A 21605-nucleotide genomic window follows, 5' to 3' on the forward strand; every position below is an offset into this window, starting at 1 on the left:
TTAGTTTATTATTCATGTTTTGAACTATGCTTTGGCAATACTGTGTAGGTCAAGTCAACAAAGCTCATTTGAATGAGAGAGAGAGAGGTAAAAGAGAGAGATTCAGTGGAAACTCCATTACTGAGAGCACATACTTACCCTTATAACCTCTGGACAGGCATAGTGAGGAGATCTGCAAGACAAACAAGACAATATATCATCATGCTTCTCACCCAAGCTTGGCAAAAACACCCATTAGAGGACTTAAACAATGAGAAAACATTCGGTAAACTAATTCAGTAACATCTCTATGAGATTTGCATGAGGATCTTCACACCATCTTTTCTGACAAACTGTCTAAACGCCCTATACATGCTGTTGTCAAATGATCCAATGATATACCATTAAACTGCAATGACTTTCTGCAGGGAGTGTGTAAAACAGGTCTGTAATCATTTGCATTGTGTAATATATTTTAACAGCGTGGAACATCATCAGAAGCACTTCTCCATTTTTCAGCAGCAATTCTCTGTATAGTGCGTAAATGCCTGTTTCTTCATCGCAAGTGTCATAAAGCATTATGTATATTGAGTATGTATTGATGCTTTACTTTCTCTGCTTTAAAAACGTAACTACTGCTCATTCTGGGTGAAAGCTATTATTGCTGTTTCCAGCACCAAACTGCAAGGCTTTATACTAAATTAAGTGGTTAATGCAACATGCTCTCGCTCAGCCAATTCAACGCTTTTGTGCGCGTTTAACACTGTTGGTACCTCATTCGTTCTGGATGGAAAGAAATATAAGCTATTACTGTTAAAATAATGAGAGATAAATCAAAGCAATATAGCTTCTGTGAATGTGTCTGGGTATTTCAGAGATGCATTTGTTTTGCACATTTTTTAAAGCCCATTCATAATGCACAAACAACAGTTGAGGCTTATTAAAGGAAGGATGTAAATAGTGTTCAGTTTCTTGCGCAGACCGATCATTTAACCTCTTAACCTTCCTGTCGTGGGTCAAATCTGACCAATTTGTAATTTAAAACACTCTTAAATATTGTGTTTTACATCTGATTGCCTCAAGGCCTTATGAGATCCTCCACACTACGCATTTTAACATACAAAAGTGTGTGTTTAAGTCAACCTTGTTACACTTGTGCTGTTCCCAGTCAAAAGTAATCACCATAGGAAATGGGTATCCAGACAATATTCATCCATCAGACAGAAAACATCCCCATATACTGTTCACCACCCCAACTCACTTACTTTTTGTATTTGCACTGCAGTTATGTTATGTCTAATTCTAAAAACTTATGTTAAACACTACTTTGAGACATTGTTTACAGCTAAAGAATGCTGAATAAAAATTTGGTTTTGAAAAATGTTTCTTCAGTGCTAATTTAAGAGCAAGTAATATGGACCGGTCATTTTTGACACTAAAGTAAGGGGCAAACTTAAGGGACACCAAAAAGGTTAAAGAAGGGGAAAGGTTAAAGAGATAGTTCAGCCCAAAAAATAAATAAAATGAAAATTTACTCACTATTTAATCTGCCTCAAGTGGTTCCAAACCTTTAAGAGTTTCTTTTAACACTAAAGAAGATATTTTGAAGAAAGCTGAAAAGCGGTAGCCATTGACCTTCATAAGAGAAAATACAAATACCATGAAAGTCAATGTTTACAGGTTTCCAGCTTTCTTCAAAACATCCTATTTGGTGTTCAACAGAAGACAGAAACTCAAACAGGTGTGAAACAAATGAAGGTTGAGTAAATGATGAACTCAAAGCCACAGGTATTCATTTTATTTTCCCTATAAACACTACCTGACAAAAGTCTTGCCGACAATTTTTAGGAACAACAAATAATAACTTGACTTCTAGTTGATTATTTGATATCAGAAGTGGCTTATATGAAAGGCAAAAGCCTCTAGATTATGCTTATTTTACCAAAATAAAATTTGATCATGCCTTGATTTTTAATTTTTTAATTAGGACAGTAAGGTCTGAGTTTACTTAGACAAAAGTCTTGTCACTTAACAGAAATAATGTCCAGTAGTGGAAAAAGAATGAATATTGTGGATGACTCCATGAGCTTGGAGGACTGCATCCATACATCTCTGCAATGACTCAAATCACTTGAATGGAAAAGAAAGTGTTCTTGCAGGACTCCCAGAGTTCAAGACTCTTTAGATTCATCTTCAATGGCTCCTCCTTCATCTTACCCCAGACATGCTTAATTACATTCATATCTGGTGACTGGGCTGGCCAATCCTTGAGCACCTCGGCCTTCTTTGCTTTCAGGAACTTTGATGCGGAGTATGAAAAGGAGCGCTATCCTGCTGAATAATCTGCTGTGGTTTGTAATGTAATGGGCAGCACAAATACCACATCCACTCTGTATCTCTCGCATGCCACCATACTGAATGTAACCTTCACCAAACTTGACTGATTTCTGGGAGAATCTTGAGTCCATATGGGTTCCAATAGGTCTTCTGCAGTATTTGTGATGATTGGGATGCAGTTCAACAGATGATTCATCACAAAAATCTACCTTCTGCCACTTTTCCAAATGATCAACTACAAGTCAATGTATTATTTGTTCCCCATACAACTGGCATTGATGACAAGATTTTAGTCAGGTTGTGTATGTTATGTTTATTTTAAGGTACAATTCTCTCTATTCACAAACCATTAACTATGGTTAACTCCTCAATAAACTTCTAGTTTGCTACTTATTAATAGCTATTAAGCTACAATAAAACTATGCAAAATATGTACTTTATAAGTACAAACAGACAGTATATTCATAATAGTCAGGTAATAAGTCACTAGTTAACAGTAAGAATTGGTACTTGAATTAAAGTGTTATCCTTTTTTCACACACAAGTTCTGGAAACCATTGAATTTTATGAACCACAGTTTCAGCTTTAACATCTTAAATGTTCTAGTAAAGAAAAACCCTCACCTACATCTCTGATGGACACCTTTTTCATTTATAAGTAAGTCATTTTCAGTGTAAAATTAGGCAGAGATTATACAATTTTAGTGTTAAAATGTTCTTAGTACATGAATAATGTCACATTAATACTTTAAAAATGTACATTTTTAATTTCTTATAGATATTATGCATTGACTAATGTGAATTTAAACTTAAACATTGACTCAAAAATTGGTTTTACCCTATAAAAACAGATCCCCTGTGACGGAACATAATTACTATGACCTTATAACGTTATTCCCCAGCAGTCAAAATATTAATAAAACTACATTAAGAAATGAAGCACGATAAACAAATCCTCTCCAGCTCATTATCTTGCAAACTACACCACAGTAACAGTTTGAGCAGTGAAATGAGAATATTTCTGCAGAAGCCTGCTTTCTGTATGTGTGTCATGGATATCCCCTATGATGGGAACATGAGGGAGGATTGATATGGCAAATCAAGGCAGCCACGGGGGGTGATTAAGCTGTTGTGAAAAGACCCTGATGGAGAGAATTACTCATACAGACCAAGAGGTTGTTCATGGTTTTTTGAAGATATTTTTGTTATTTCTCAAGCGCTGATGGTCTGGCTTGAGGGACGCTGGTTAAAGAGTCAAAAATACACTGTTTTTCTCTCTCGATATTAGTACGGTGTTCACTCTGAGCTAATCTAACTTTGTGCTAGTTAGTTGGTGCTGGTTTTGCCTCAGAGAACAAAATCCTCAGCTTTGATGGCATTATCAAACCTAGAGTAATGGTCCAAATATGACCAGTGGTACTAGGGGATTTTACACTGTACTGTGGGTAATCTAGTTTCACTTGAATGGAAATTCTGGAGGGGGATCTAATTAAATTGACTGGATTTCCAAGTGGACTTGGGCATTTTATACAGTATGTAACTACCCCTTTGGTCAAAATTACAGTTGGGTTGCAAACTTGGCAGACGCTTTTCACAGCTAAAGCTTTTCTCAAAATTAGGTCAGTCCATCGGCTAGGCGAAGATGAACAAATGAATGAACGCCTGGCACAGAGATATTACTTGAAGGCTCAGTGTTGGTCCCCCTGCCTTGCTGTTCTCACATGTAAAGGGTCTAGCCCTTTCAAATTCAATTGGGTCCATTAACCGAGGTAAACAGAATACATTTGTGTCTGGCAGACAGCATATGAAGGGGCTAAAGATGAATGAGTTTAATTAAAAACTGTCATATCTGCGCCTAGAGATGAGAAAGTCACGATCAATAATTACAACATGCCCCTGTCGGAAGAAAGCATCAAAAGCATGGAACCATTTTAGCGGTGGCTAATAGGAGCAGAAGCACACCGACTCAAGTCAAAGCTATGGTCTGGTCACTCAGGGAGGATTTTAAAGTCTTGATTAATCTTTATCTTTGATAATGCGCTGTGCTCCGTGGCACCTAGCCCTCTCGTTTTCATTGATAATGGGGCCTCTAATGGCATGCATTACACATTCACAGGGGATACGAAAGCCAGAGCGAGGTCAGGCCATCATGTTCATGTTTTTTCACTAATAGAAGCAGTTCAGGAAGTGCCTCTGTGTCTCGGTGCTAGACGTCAGATATTCAAGTTATTAACACTGAGCCATTTCACCATCCGTAGTGCATCAGTGCATAAGACTTTCAAACGGAATGATACTATTGCTCGTTTTTTAAAATTTTTTATTAACATCGACATTTAATGTGAATAAAACGATCAAATTCATGCCAAAACTTAATCTAAATAAATTAAAGTCAGGTTTTGAATAGTTTAATCGGCATATTCATATTGACTATAATGAGCGCATATCCGCATGCACACACACACACAGCCCCTTTCACACAGTGATACCAGTAAATATCCGGAAAATTACCGGTACCACTTTACTGGTAAATTCAAAAAAGCGCTGTTCACACAGGTGAGGACGTTCCAGATTTTTTCCGGAAAAGACCATTCACACAACCATTCTAAAATACTGCTAAATTCTGACACCAATAACCAGAAATGACCTCTAAACGGATGTGCTTGTTTTTGCACACATGAAAGAGATCAGACTTTTGTCGACTTTTGTTGATTTCACTTTTATTTAAAGCTTTAGCATTCATGCAGCTGCTTTATCACAGAGACATCCAAAGGCTGAAGCAATGACCGCAGCTAAATGTTTACACATTTGACTACATTACAAATTTTGTGGATGGATAAATTTTGTGACACTGGAGATGTACATAATATGTGTGTGTGCTGGCGCTCACCGGAGCACTCCTGCACTTCACATGCACATGCGTCAAGCAACTGAAGCAGAGCTTTTATCTATAATTTTTGACACAATTGGCATTAAGAAGAAACATAGAAACACTATCTGACTAACATCTAGCAGCTGAATGTGTCTGGAAAATATTCAAAGGCTTTTATTTTCATAAACAACGCTGACGTGAATGCATCTGTTCATGTTCTGATTGGATGATTGTATACATCTCACATCAGCGCGTTCTACACGTTAACGCTCTCTTTCTGCCAAAGAGCATAGAAGCATAGAATCAAGCTCTTTGCTTCTGCGTTCACACAGTGCAGCATTCCAGTAATTAACTGGTAATTTCCTGAAAATTGACAGAACTAATTTAGCGGTATTTTCGAAAAGGGCCTGTTCACACATACAGACAGAAAATTGCCGGTAATTTTCCGAAAAGGTCTGTATGTGTGAAAGGGGTTTAAAGTGAGCCGACAGAGCCTTCACAGCACCTCAAACAGCAGCATAGGGGTTCTCAACCGTCCACCACATTCTCTCTTTATGTCATGCATTGTGTTTGTCATAAAGTCATCTCCGATCAATGCTCAGGTGTTGTATCAAAATCTGACTACGCTTCATGTGCACTCGCATCATGTAGTGCCAGCAGTTAGTTTCAAACTCACTGCAGTTTATCATAAACCTTTCATCGATTATTTTTCTGGCAATTGACAGCAAGAATAAACATAGAAGTGTTGTCTGATTGACAAGCAGCACCTACGTGTGTTCAAAAGAATCTAAAATGCCAAATGAGACAAATTTATGCTGCATTTTCTAAAGTAATACTATCTGGATTTAGCTTTTCCTTTGTACGATGGCCGTGAACTATCAAAACACCTCTCAAAACGTGTTTTCGGACATTACATATATTTGTACATATGTACATTACTGTAACACGGTTTATTCAAGAACATTTGAGCTGGTTTCAGTTCTTAGTTCTTTCATTTTAATTAAAATATATTTATTTAACTTGTTTGTTAATTAAATCCCATTTTGTCATTTAAACTATTATTTTTATGCAACAGTCAAGTTGCATGTTAAATTGCTATGCAAAGAAAAGGAAATCATTTATTTCTGACATGCCGATTTATATGAAACTGTGAATATAGGTCAATATAATCACCTTGCAATTTTAAATATTATTGCTTTGAGTAGGTTATTCAGATCATTAGATCAGATCAAACTTTTATGAAGTTTTAAAAATAAAATTAGTTGTTCACTGTATAAAAATATAACATTTTGAAATATTTTTATCAGCCTCCAAATCTTAATTGGAGTTATCGATTATCGATATCGGCCAAAAAATCCATATCGGTGCATCCCTAATAATAATTTTTCATTTGCATTTTTAAAAATATCTTTTTTTTAGCCCAATGAAACATAACTGAACACAATTATAATTTATACAGTCTATTTAAACTCTGAAGGTAGCTTCTTGTTTTACGAGAAACAAGTGCTTCACATATACTGGTAATTGTTGTTGGAAGCTAGAGTATGACTCACCCACAGCTGGTTTCTAAGAGACTGTCTCCAACCTGTAGAGAAGCCATGCCAAAGTCTGCTATCCTGATATTATTCTTCTCATCCAGCAGCAGGTTCTCTGGCTTCAGGTCTCTGTGGCTGCAAAATACGAGAAACAACAAACTTCAGATTAAGCATTCACACATAGCAGCTTTTTTTGAGTTTCTCTATTTTTGTTTATTGAGTAAGAGCTATTGTGAACTAATTAATCTATTCAAAAATACATAAAATAGCAATTGATACAAACCCTAGCAATGTTTCTATCTGCAAGGATATAAATAAGGAACAAAAAGTAAAAAAAAAACCTCAGAAAGATTAATGCTTTTGAAAAAAATTTAAGAAAAATAAACATAAAAAATTAAGAGACATATTATGCACTTTTCACAAGATGTAGTCCTCAAATTTCCCCTGAATATGTCTGCCATCTCAAAATACATCATAGATCATTTGTTATTGCTTATTGTAATAAATGTGGAAGCAAAACATGTTTTGTTTGGCATCCCTTTAAATGCAAATGAGATATTGCTGCCGCCCCCTTTCCAGAAGAGGGTGGAGCTTTTACAGATTGTTCATCGGATACTGACATTCAAAACTTAGCTTACAATTTTTAAACTTGTCAGTTTAAACTCCAGACAAACAGTTTTCTGAGCACATACAAACCGTCCACCCAAGTCTGTGATTTTTATTTTTATTTTTAAACAAAATTACACACTAAAGGATGTTAAAAGCAAAACACTTTAATACAATTTTCCAAATAACAATAATAATAATAATAATAACAATTGCTCACATATATAGCCAACACAATCTCACGGCAATTCGTAACTTTTTGATTTAGTGGCTAAATCGTATGAATTCGTACGATCTAATTTGTACATTTTCGTACGATTTCCTCATCCCCCAATGACGGTTGGGTTTAGGTGTGGGGTTAGGTCCTTTTTAAAATCGTATAATTTCGTACGACGAATTAGCCACTAAACTGACAAAACGTAAAATACTTACGTTTTCCCGAGAGATCAGGCTGATATAGCACTTTTCTGGACACTCAAAGCGCTTTACACACTTTTTTGGGGGGGATCTCCTCATCCACCACCAGAGTGCAGCATCCACCTGGATGATGCGACAGCAGCCATATTGTGCCAGACCGCACTCCACACACCAGCTGATTGGTGGAGAGGAGACAGCATCATGAAGCCAATTATGATATGGAGATGTTTAGGAGGCCATGATGGACAGAGGCCAGTGGGCAAATTTGGCCAGGCTGCCGGGGATAAACCCCTACTCTTTTTTCGAAGGACAGTGCTCACTGAGCAGTACAGAGTCCCCATCAATATACTGGGGAATTATAACCCACATAGACCGCAGGTTGAGCGCCCACTGCTCGTTTCACTAACACCACTCCCGGCAGCAACCTAGCTTTCCCATGTGGTCTCCCATATAGGTACCGACCAGGCACAGCCCTGCTTAGCTTAAGTGGGCGACCATGCAAGAGTTGCAGAGAGCTAGCTACCATTCTTCCCTTTTTACTAACATTTGAACAAGAAAAGTGAAACTTTCAGCTCACTAAAAACCCTCCTATGAGCACAAGGTTCTATGAAGATGTTTGTGTTTTTATTGAACCATCCAGCTTGGCTATTTTTTATTACTTATTTAAGCTGCAAGAATCAGATTTACGCCCAAATCTCTTGATCAGACATCAGGGGAAACATCTTGATTCCTTGTACCATTGTGAAATCCTCTGATCTGAAGATAAAAATGCAGAGCCTTCTGTGCCAGTGTCAAGAAGCGAAGCCCTTTCATCCTGAGCGGCTAAGTGATCGAGGAACACAAGACCATTTTAGGCCCAAGAGATCAAAAAGCAGCTTGTACACGTCAAGTATCTTTCAAAAGACAGCTGATCGTGACCTGAGAGCTGATGAGCATTTACAGGGGCTCATCATTTGGGATGGATTGGCAACAGCAACTGGGCAATAATTGTTGGTTGGCTACAAAACGTGACTTGAGCCAAAAATACCGTCCTCCTATTTTTTGCCGCAATAACTAATACCGCCCTCCTTCTTTTGCTGCAATGAGTACAAACTGCAAGGATCATTCTGAGAACTCATCAACCATCTGCAACTATAGTGAACATTAGCAGAAACGAAAACATCTGTCCAGGCACGTAATTACATGATCTCAAGATAGGAAGACAATCAGAGATGGATCTTGTATTTCAGACAAACCCCCAACAATGTCACTACATTATCCCCTTAAAGGAACATTCCACTTTTTTGAGGGGGAGGGGTGGGACAGGTTCTAGTTACCTAGAGTTAAACTATTGAGTTTTACAATTTTTAAATCCATTCAGCAAATCTCCCAATCTAGTGGGGGCTCTTTTAGCTTAGCTTAGCAAAGCATCAAATTAGAATTGGATTAGATCATTAGCATCTCAAATCATTAGACCACTCAATCGGATTAGACCATTAGCATCTCACTCATAATTTTCAAATAAGGGTTTTGATAATTTTCCTACACTATCTTGACTCTTCTGTAGTTACATTGTGTACTAAGACTGACACAAATTGATATTATGCAGTGCTACTAGCTGTAACTAGCGTAATATCACTGAGCCTGCTGCAGCCATGTTATAGATTATGTCGGAATGTAAGAGTAATCCTAATAATAATTCGTACAGTAGTATTTCCTAGCCATATTGACCTAGAAACAATGTAACAACAAAAGCTTCTACAGTAAAAGCTCTATATGTTAAAACTGTCACAACATCTGTCGGATTGTAGCACCAGCTATAAAAGTGGTATCTCTCCTCATCCTCACCCAGTTGTAGCTAAGTTATTGCAAAGGTTAAACACAGACCGGCAATAAAGTTTTTTTTTACAACCGAGATTGATTCATCTTTCCCATGCCAAGGCAACCATGGGGAAGGAGGAGCTCTCGGTAATGGAAAGATAGCATGGGGGTGCCAGTCAATACTGGTGTGTGTTTACTGAGAGGCTCTTCTGATTAGCTGCCAGCGAGAGACTGATTGGGTGATGCAGGACCGACTGAATGATCTCAGGGTAGGACATGTAAGTATTGCCCAGACACAAGCATAAACATCCTTGCAAAATGAACTCATCTGCCTGTTTCAAACATAGTCAGATGTTGCACAATTCAAGCCTGCAAATACGCTACAAAAACATTCAGTAAGCTATCATGTAAGAGCATGGGACCGTCGGCTGTTAAGCCATTTTGCTTCTGTGGCCTTCATTGTAATGCATGAAGTGCAAGGAAGTCTAATTATGCGGCACATAATTAGGAATGATTAAAACGAAAGTGAACAGTTTCAGAAGGATGACTCTTTGTTCAATGACAAGTTATCAAAACATGGCAACTAACAGACAGAACCTTTCAATCCAAGAATATATATATATATATATATATATATATATATATATATATATATTTGTTATAATATAATATATAATATAATTGTTTTTTTTTTTCAGTTATCATGCAAAGGTGTGGAGGGATTTTCATTCCTTTTGGTGGGTTTTGATTTGGCTTTAGGCTGGAAATTTGTCTGGGACTTGGCAACCCTGCCCCCAAACCATTAGGCAGTTCCACTTAGAAGGGTGTACTGTATGTGGCATTTAACAGCTCAGTGGTTTGTGGAAACTGAGGTGTCCAGACAAGCCATTCTGCTAATATTAGCTTGCTGTTCTCTGGTCCTTCAACATTACACTTTATGAAGGCACTGTATGGATCTGTATGTAATGGGTAGGCCTATGCTTTATCTTCCTTGACAAAGCAGAAGTTCATAGAACCAATAAACACAATCTCTCCTTGAGGAAAATACTAGTGACCTGCTGTGAAGTAGATGTAATAGAATGATGTTACTACAAACGGTTCATTTAGAAGTTGAGGCACAGACCCTGTGTACACATTTGCTTTTAACCTCCAGAATTTCATTCATTCATTGATTTTCTATTGGGCTTGTCCTTTTATTAATCAGGGGTCGCCACAGCGGAATGAACCATCAACTTATCTAGGATATGTTTTACACAGCAGATGCCATTCCAGCTGCAACCCAGTATTGGGAAACACACATACACACACACACACACACACACACACACACACACACACACACACACACACTATGGCCAATTTAGTTTATTCAATTCACATATAGAGCATGTCTTTGGACTGTGGTGGAAACCGGAGCACCCAGAGGAAACCCACACCAACATGGAGAGAACATGCAAACTCCACACAGAAATGCCAACTGGTCCAGGTGACAGTGCTAACCACGGAGCCATTGTGTCGCCGCCCTCCATATAAAAAAAAAAGCATTGTACATACAGTTAAAGCATTATATTTATATTTAATGAATACGTTAAACGAATGAATGAATGAATAATTGAATTAATTAATTAATAAATATGAAGAACTCATTGAACGTAGGTCTATTTTTCCAGCTTTAACATTCAGCATGAAATCTCTGATCCAATGGCTATGTGTATATATACAGCATGCGATGCTGTATGCCATTTAAACAGAAAGAGACATCTTTCAAAGAGCAAGAAATGACCTTTTGTAAAGAAGCGGAGAGACCGGAAACAACATCACTAGGACTAAAAATAGAGCGCAGCCTGAAATTTGACAAAAACATTGTATGAAGGCCATTCAGAATTCCTAGCGAATGTCAGAAAGAATCAGATTTTCAAAATAGCAGCCTGCATTTAGAAATATTTCAATCAGATTCTGAATCGCAGAAAAGCTTTTACAACAGTAAATCATGGTGAGCAATGTCTCTTATTATTTTCAAATTACAAATTTAGATCTCTCCAGTGTTAATGGTAAACATGTTGAAGTTGAGCTGACAGACTGTCAATTCATAACTATGTAGTGATCAGTGATAAGTGATCAGCTGTTTCTTCAACTCTTCATACTGGAGCCTCTCCTCAGTCTGTTAATGATAATGAAAATCATGCCACAAAAAAAAAATGGTAACACTTTATTTTGATGGCTCATTTGAGTATTAGTAGACTGTCTGCTTAATATCTGTTGATACTGCTCCTTCAACAGACATTTAACTGACTATAAGAAACTTTTGCAAGTAAATGTCAACTTACACTAACCCTAACCCCAACCCCAACCCTAACCCTAACCCAACAGTCTTATAGTCGTATAATCTAATGAGAATTAGTTGGCATGTAGATGCAATGTAACAAATGGACCATCAAAATAAAGTGACCCAAAAAATCATGTGAGGATGCAAAATACAATTTCCCAGCATATCATTTAATGATGATAAAACTTCCATGCGCTTTGCGTCAGTAATGATGGCATCAATGAAAGTCAAGTGTGCCTACTTTATAAACTATTACACACACAAAGATATATAACAATTTATGAACCATAAAGCATCAAATTGGCTAGTGTATTGGCATTTTGCAGATTGATGGGCATTAATTTCAAACCGACATACAATCTGTTCAACATGATGTATGGTGCCTGACAAAACAGTAGCTATATTTTTAGACCGTTTTGAGGGATGTAAACAAAAACAATGCAACATATTTCCTGTTTTATATTTTTAATTTCTAAAAATTTTTAATTTTTACCATCAAGTTTTGATTGAATTCCCTCTTGTTACAGTTATGAAATAGATTAATGACAAGCAGAATATGTTTATGGACCAATGACATCACCACATTGAAATGGTCTATATGGACAGTTTTAGTTCCAGTCAGATGAATGTGAACATTATGTTTACATGAATTGTAAATTAAGGGAACAGTCAAGTATGTGTTTATTTGCCATATGATTGAGATCAAATTTGACCTTATGACATGCACATACTGTCAAATAAGTCTTCCCATCCCAATTCTAGTGTTAAGCAGTGATTTAGGTGAAGCGTTGTCACCATGCGGCCCACTCTTGAGGCCATTCAAAAGTAAAATTCTGCAGTGGAGTTATTTTTGCCATCTCCTAAGTCTCCAGAATTTCTGACACCATAACAAATAAGTCTTCTTAGCCCAATTCTATTGTTAAATACTATTTTATTAACATCCACAACACTCTAGTCTTTTTTAATATATGTCACGCGAAAACCACATCTCAACTTGTCGTCGTTCCCACACCACTTCATCCTATTGGTTAATTCTAATATCAATCATTCAATCTCTATGACACATCCTGCATGAGCATACTGTAGAGTTTAAACACAGTGTATGTTATTGTGCGTGTGCATACGTGTATGTGCATGCATAAAGCAGACAAATGACCTGCACTATATGAACAAGGCATCTAAGGATAGGTCAGAAATTTCCGTTCTTCAATACTTCACAACAGAAAAAGCCTGAAATGGGTGATTTTTGATGCTAATATGTTTATCAGGAAGCACTTTAGTGTCATACCTGTACGTCATTTCTATAAAACTGCATTTGAACATGAAAACTTTCTTCTACTTTTAGTTTTAATTCTGTAAGATCTTTGCATGTAGTTTTGATCAATTTGGAAAAGGTTTAAACCACACCATTCTAAAGGAAATTGGAAATTGGATGTGGTAGCAAATGACTCTTTTATTTAGACTGAGCTACTAGTCTAATAACAAACTGAGTGTCAAAGTCTAGGTAAACACAGCTAGTCAACATACATTTGCCATTAACAAACAGTCCAGACAGCATGACATTTAGCTAGATCCTTGTGGCAGAAACATAACTCAAACCCTCACTTTCATTCAGGTTTTAATGAACAGTTTGTCAGTAATATCTCTTTTCTTTCATCACTACATGTCCTCCTAATTTATATGTCCTCAGAGTAGCATCTTGTGAATGTCATAAAAGCAAGCTGTTAATTTTAGAAGCAAGGAAGATGATCATCTCAGTGGTGATCATTAAATTATGCACTATAATCTGCGCTGCTAACATTACTGTCTTTTATTACTGAAGCACTATCATAGGTGCCGCTAAGTTCTACAGATGGTGGCAGCAGCACGTGATTCAGTGGCATAGCATATGAAATATTAATCAGTATCATTTATTTATTTATTTATTTTAATATAGCTTGACGGCGACGCAGTGGAGCAGTAGGTAGTGCTGTCGCCTCACAGCAAAAAGGTTGTTCTCCCTGCGTTCGTGTGAGTTTCCTCCGGGTGCTCCGGTTTCCCCCACAGTCCAAAGACATGCAGTACAGGTGAATTCGGTAGGCTAAATTATCCATAGTGTATGAGTGTGAATGAGTGTGTGTGGATGATGCGTAAAAACGTGCTGGAAACTTTGGCGGTTCATTTCGTTGTGGTGACCCCAGATTAATAAAGGGACTAAGCCTACAAGAAAATGAATGAATGAATGAATGAATAATATAGCTTGAGTTGTATGTTTTTTTTTATCTATTAAGGCATTGTAACAGTGTCATATTTTTACACTTGAACATAACCACAAGTATAACAACCATAATAAAAAAAAATAAAACTTTATGGCCTCTATGATGTGTTAATAAAGCAAAAATGTAAAGGCATTGAGAAAAAAATACACAACTCATTTCCGAATATCTCTCATTTCTGCCAGTGATTCCTTTCAGTGTTACAACAGTAAAACCATAGTAATAGTTGATAATTTGTGTAATGAAAAGCCTTCTAACCTGATGATTGGTGTATAACGTTTCAGCTGTTTTCCTTATCTGTATTGACAGCATGCAAATTTATGTATTTGTATCACAAAGCTCTGTAACATGCTTAACCGATTATCACTGAATTTCACAGCACTGCTGTCAAGCTCAGTGGTCACGAAAACAATTGGTCCATCGAAACACATTCACTCTATTTCATACAGCGCTATCTTTTGTACTCAACCAAGATAAATGATCTGTTCGGTGCTCAGTTCAAACAAGTACTGTTTATTTACATGTTTAGTGCATGCAGCAATGTATCTTCTAAGCAATCTTTTATCAGTTCAACAAATCGGTAGTGGAACCACTAACACAATTTACTAGCATTGGAATGAAAAATGTTAGACAAATGTGGCCATTTTGTTGCAGTTTGGAGCACTGAAACTGCATAAATACCCCCAGTCATAAAAAATAAACATTTAAACAGTCAATATTAACATGAACAAAACACTGCTAATGGGGTGTGGGGGGTATTTGACTGATTTTTCAGATTGTATCTCAATTCTTCATTACAATGTGGACCTCCAAAATTACGTATTCTGTAATTTATATGAAGATAATGTGTGAAAAACAATGAGAGCAACTTAAGTGTTTACATGACTCTAAAGTTATTTAAAACTATGATCAAAAATAAACAATTAATAACACAATAAAATTTATTTAATTATCTTTACCAATGCAATTAGAAGAATCATGCTTAACTGTATTCATCAAATATGATGCATCTATTTGTTCAATCAGTTAGCCTAGTAGGCCTTTTAAATTGCACTTCAATTTGCCTAAATATTCTTAAATTAGCATTATTTTGTGATTCATATTTTTTATTTTTATTTTCCCCCATTTATTTCTGTTTTTGAATTGCATTATGGGACCTCTGTCTTTCTTTTGACAACTTTTAACTTTGAAAAAAAGTTATTTTATGAACATTTGTAATAGTTTAAAGTGATATATGGCCTGTGTTGGAGCCATTTCTTTCTTTTATTATTATTATGTTTGGACTAAATGGGTTGGTTGGATGATACAATTATTATTATTATTAAGTTTACATTTTGATAATTATTGTATTTAGATTTGAGTATTTGGTATTTGTAAATTATTCATGTTTAAGTATTAGCTTTATTGTTGTGATTGTGTGAATGAAGACTTTTATTTTGTCAAAATTGAGATTTAAGGAAGCCAGGTATAGGTGGAGTAGTAAGGGGAAGAGGAAACAATTTTCAGACCGTGAGTTTGTTTGTGGTGACGGGTGCTACTGAGGAACAATGAGCTATTTCACTGATTGGATGGCACAAGATGTGATAAAATAAACATGAGAAAAAAGGATTCACAGCGGACTCACGCGTCATTGTTTACCCTTACCGCGATAGCGGCTTAAAGCAATAATGCCGCTACAGCCTGGGTTGATGTTGTATATTAAGCTACAAAAACTTTGTAATAAACTGCCAGTACATTTTCTGCTATTTTACAGACTTATACATTATATTATTTCAAACTACTAAAATGTCAATAAAAGTCAAATAAAAGTTTAATTTTCAACATCAAAAGTTGACAGAGCAGAGATCGAAGTCCCGAAACACAATTCAAAGCAGAAATAAACAGGGGGAAAACACAAAATGTGGAAACTTAATAAACAGATATTTTTTTTTACAGTACAGCTTAAAATTACAGAGCTTTCATTATAAAACTAAGCGTTTTAATGCTATCTACCTAAAGTCAGATTAGTGTGAGATTTAAATAGCCCCTATTATGGGTTTTTGAAAATCACCTTGAAAATGAAAGTCAATGAAAATATCCAGCTGATATTTAAATCTGAAAGTGCAGTTGTTTAAAAAAAAGAGATTTTTTAAATAAAAGATTTGACTCAGAGTCATTTAAATGACTTGTCGTTCGTCCGGATCACTAGAGGAGTGCAATAGTGTGTGGGACAGATCATGACTAAAGATGAGTTAACATTAATGGTGATTAATGCAATAATCTACCCTGCAACTGGGATTCGCTGGCCGTTTGTTAAAGGAAGGATCAGAAAAGACTATTGATGTTTGGGACTTTGTCAGAGCTTGACAGGAACTTTGCAGTACACAGTTCATAGATCAGTTTCTTCCTCTATTTCACAAGTGTAAGTAACTTAAGTGCAATTAAAATGGTTGTCTCCTTGTTTTCTCTAGCTTGCAAATGTGTATTTAATTGTGTTTTGTTACTTGTAATCACTCCACGCAGCTTGTACTGTATCTGGTTAACTTTTTAGATTCACAAATCTCATCTATAGCCACGTTGAAAACGCGGCCGCATTGTTTACAGATTTAAATGCGTTTGTGAGCTCGCGATCTTCCGCCGTTTGTCATTGCTATGACCACCGTCAGCTGTTCCTACACATGTGCGGCGGTCAAGCTTCAAAATAGTTCAGCTTTTGCCACTGTGTGGATTAATACTGAACGTGTGTCACTGTTTTTACTTATGGTTAAGAATAGAGCAATATGCTGGTGTTAAACTGCACTGCTTTGATGCACTCCTGCATTGGGCTCACACATAGACTCTGCGCTCTGACTACGTCAATAATGATGATAAGCCGTGGAAGGCGGTTCCCTCTGTTTCGCGCTGAACGCAGTCGACATACCACAACAGATTGGATTATCGGATCAATCAGCGCATATTAGCATCACACTAAGGATCAATCAAAATATTAGCTTTTTTAATGCATAATAGGGGCTCTTTAAAGCAATAAATTATATTTAAGTGCATTCAGGCAATCTAGCACAAGCACTCCCATAATATAATGGTAAGGGGGGAAATGTACGTATCAAACATTAAACCACCATATCATTCTCTATCCAGACAATGGCAACTCCCTTCCAAAAACACAACAGAGAAAACCACATGATGTTCAGGCCCAGTCACTTAGACACGAGTAAACTTGGCTCCTCTTCCTCTCTAATGCCCTCATGTACCTGACAGCACTCGTATCGTGTAAAAGGCTGATGAATTTGACAGGCTTTATTCAGACTTTAGTCTTTCCGTCTGTCCTCACAGTGGGGCCAGAAAGCCATAATTTCATCCCTGTGAATGCAGAGATAGCAGAAGGCTATCAACACAGCACATTATCTGAGTGGAGGTTTCAAACCCCAGAGAGGAAAATGGCTGCAAACGAGCAAGAGGAGCGAACGAGTGATGTCTCCCTGCTATGCTGTTTATTCATCGCTTTCCATCACCTATCGTGAAAGGCCTTCAAACCATCCATCAGCTAGTTGAGCTGTGCTGGAAGCATGCGGCTGTCTTCATTAGGTTGCGCGACTGCTGAAGCGCATGGTAAACAGATGCAAATATTGTGCTAATGGCTGCCCCTTCAGTGCATTAGGATATTAGCATATGAAGAGGATATGGTCGTGAGAATTCGAACAGAAACATTATTAGCATTAGCGCTAGCTCTTAAAGTTGGGAGAAGTTTGAAGTGAACTTCTCCTAAACCAGAGTACACAGGAAAACACAGGCTGTTATCCAACTGTCTAGTTTGTCACAGTTTCTGATGTATCATTTATTGAGTTCTGTACAGTAATGCTATGCTAGTGGAACAGGTTCAAACATACTGAAAAGGGATCATTCTGAAAATGTAACATAATATAAGATTGTATCCTAAAGTCAAAAGGTAATATTTGATTAAATTTGAGATGAAGGCAAAATTATTAACACTCATGAAATTGTATTTCTTTTTCAAATATGTCTCTAAAGAAATATTTGAAAAAGAAAAGAATGTATACAGCAGCTGCAGATCGCTAACGGACTACAAATCTGCCATTGTTGGACTACATGACCCAGTCCTGCACCACACACACACAACCGGTTATTAATCATGACTGATTGCATAGACACAGCCAGAGGATTGTCATAGACTGATTACTAGGACTATAAGAACAGCACAAACACACACATTGCTGCTGAGTCTTGTTGAACTGAACTATGAACATTACGACGCAGTTTCCTTGTTTTACCTTGCCATGTTTGACCCTCACTTTGTTTTGTTTGTTTATTCCTGTATGCTGCCTCTTTACGGACCACAACTCTGGATTTCCCGTATACATCTGTTTGCTCCTGTATTGACTGTTTCCTGCCTGACCATTCTCTGCATAATAAACCTACATTTGGATCCGCACTTCCTGTTGTCAGCGTCACTTCACTGTTACAGGAGGGAAAAATACTTTATATACTTTGTCTTATAAATTATACATTTTATTATGCTTTATAAATTCTATATAATATATACAATATATTATATTTTATACATTTTATATATTTATACAACAGTTCTCTCTGGTTCTCAAATTTAATATTCTTGTATTCTGCCATAACAGCACTCGTACAGCCTCTTCACCCTTCTGAATTACATGTAAAGTAACAGCAGATCAATAAACTCACTACAGTTTGACAAATATTGCACCTGTTGGACAATATAATGTGCTTTTGAGGCTGTTTTATGCGAGAATGTTGTTGTTTAGATTGCATCTATGCAGTTTATTATTAAGAATAGTGCCTATTTTAAATATTTATCATTTCTGAGATACAGCACGTCGGCATCCATCAGCATGTCATACTGAGCAGAGCAAAGATGGTTGAGGTCCATCCACAAGATGGCAACAGAGACCGCATAATAAGCCCTTAGAGGAGAAAAGATTGCCGTATTTTCAAACCACAGCTGATCAAAACATTATAAAATTGGTGAGTGACATCCTAAGTCGATCTCTCTCTCTTTTTTATGTTGCAGTGCTGTATTTATAACATATAATTGTAGTGTATTGAGTGTGAGATGGGACATATTAGGAATGTATGTATTTTGTGTTGGCCACTCTTTGTATAACCCTGAGTTACATTTAGGTTGGCCATCTGTTTGTTTCTAATAAGTCTCCTGTTTTTGTTACTACAGACTAGTTCAGTAAAAAGAAAGAAAGAAGAAATGCCCCCATGTGTTTAGTGTTTTTCCTTATCCAAGCACAACAGTAATCTTGGCTTTTGGCTTTTTTGAGGTTAATTATTTTGATCTCCCGATTTCAACAGAGAAATACTGGGAAATGTCTCTAGACTGATGGCATTTTATGCCGCCCAACTTTATAATGTTAAAATGTGGGCAAAATCACCTTTTTGTCACCATTTTGTCATAACTTTAGACATTACACTAGAGAATAATTAAAATACTAGCTCTAAAGTGACATTAATGGATTAGATGTCAGCTGCATATGTGAATGAATGCTGTCGAACTGTTGTATAAACACGATATCACACTCGTAGCAGTGCGATTTGGCTGTATATCGTCACTGGTGGGACACTAAGGCACTCGGCCTCTGGCCTCAGGTCAACGCACGCCTCCCATTAGGGCCAATATACAGCCATATCCCACTGCTACTCATGTGATATTGCTCATATTGTATGTATAACTGTCAAACAAATCCAGTATTCGGAGTCTACATACTGTATATACTACAGAAAATATATACATTAAACATATAAGCAATCAAATGCTTGATTATTCAAACATCAATGATAATCTATAAAGGATAAAAAAAATAACAAAAATATATATAAATCTTTTGCTTGCTTTTCCAAAACAATGGATAATGGATCACTTCTCTGATCCATTAGTAAATAAAAGTACAACATTGATATTTTTCTTTCCACAACCACAACTGAACGTAATTAATTTTTAAATACCTCTGAAAGATGTCTCTATTACTCACATTATTTGGGCTAGGTCACCTCATTATGCATTTTAGAATTGTTGCATCATTTGTATAATTGTTTTAATAATGTTAACCCATCCCACAGTGAAAATGAAGAATTTCTTAAAATCCCAGGAACTATGAACTCAAAACCCTTCATCTCCTGTTGTTGCCCGGCTAATGGAAACCCTCTTGGCTCCAAAGTCAGAAAAGACAGTGAGGAAGCGTATAAAGAAAATTTGAGCACATTCTTAATTTATCTCTCAAAGATGTGGAGAGAGAAGGCTTGAGGATACACTCAGTAATAAAAAAAGTCTGTATTCTGAAGTTGCACTGGAGGGCAGCTATCAATCTGTGACCCTCAAAATGTGTGTGGGTTTGTGGCTAGAGACTAGATCAAGTGTGCAAAACAATAATATCTCAATATGCTTATATTTGTATTCACAACAGTGCTTCGCAATGACTGAAAAAAAATGCTTCACTTGAGGTGGCTTTCACCATACATAATAAATGAGAGAACAGCAGTAACACACGCTGGACAACAACAGCTGCTGGCTATACATGATGTATGAAAACAGACAAAAAATGTTCGCGGCAGCAATACCAACATATTTGACTTGCTTGAACTGAATAATGAGAGCGTGCCATGCTTTGAACACTGGAAATGAAGGCTTCTGACTCACTGGGATTTGATTTGAACACAGAAGTCTTACCATATGGAGTGACTGTGGCAGAAGTCCAGCGCTGAGATGATCTGTCTGAAGAACTTCCTGGCCTCTTTGGGTGTTAACCTGCCCTTCTTTACCAGGTAGTCAAAGAGTTCTCCACCTGACACATGCTCTAGAACCAAATATCTGTGGAAGACAAGCAGCTCAAGTAAGAAATCCCATGGTAGATCTACTGCCAATATGCAGTACAGTGTACACTAGTTTCAGAAGATGTCAACAAATAAGGGAGTACAATAACCAGAGAACATTTAGGAAAATTCTTCTGTTCTTCTTTCTATTGTTTTTATTTTGTTTTTTTAAATACAAAACTGTTCAACATAATGAAAGGTAAGTAAAAACCAGACTGAACTACAGTATTTATATATATACACTTTAAAACCCAAAAAGTTAAGGTAACTCAAAGCAATTGAGGAAACCGATTGCAACAAACCATTTAAGTTCAAAAACTAATCCTAATGAGTACTGTAAACTTAATCCATTTGAGTAAATGAAGCAATTTGAGCACAATAAAACCTTCATTAAATGAAAAGAACTCAAACCAACTGAGTAATGTAAAACTCAATAAGTTAAGGCAACTCAAACCGTTTGAGGAAACCGATTGCTACAAACCATTTGAGTTAAAAAACTGAGTACTGAGTATGAGTACTGTGAACTTACTCCATTTAAGTTGAAGTAATGATATATTTCATTAACTCATTATCTTCAACACTGAGTTCAAAACTCTTTTCAAATGAGTAAATTTATCTTTCAGTCAATTTTGAGTTAGC

At 36.6% G+C, this 21605-nt stretch overlaps 1 protein-coding gene across 3 annotated transcripts in view; it reads right to left on the bottom strand.

The window, feature by feature from the left end:
* brsk2b (BR serine/threonine kinase 2b) overlaps positions 1–21605 on the bottom strand; it is a 317532-nt gene that overhangs the window by 53147 nt on the left and 242780 nt on the right. For all 3 annotated transcript variants that reach the window (XM_056462041.1, XM_056462040.1, XM_056462039.1), the window contains exons 4-6: positions 20824–20964; positions 6738–6854; positions 139–172 (exon numbers count right to left, since the gene is read on the bottom strand). In XM_056462041.1, the coding sequence (XP_056318016.1) occupies positions 139–172; positions 6738–6854; positions 20824–20964 (292 nt within the window). The remainder of the gene's footprint in view (positions 1–138; positions 173–6737; positions 6855–20823; positions 20965–21605) is intronic.

This window comes from Danio aesculapii, chromosome 7 (assembly GCF_903798145.1).
Source record: "Danio aesculapii chromosome 7, fDanAes4.1, whole genome shotgun sequence".
Classification (NCBI taxonomy): Eukaryota; Metazoa; Chordata; class Actinopteri; order Cypriniformes; family Danionidae; genus Danio; species Danio aesculapii.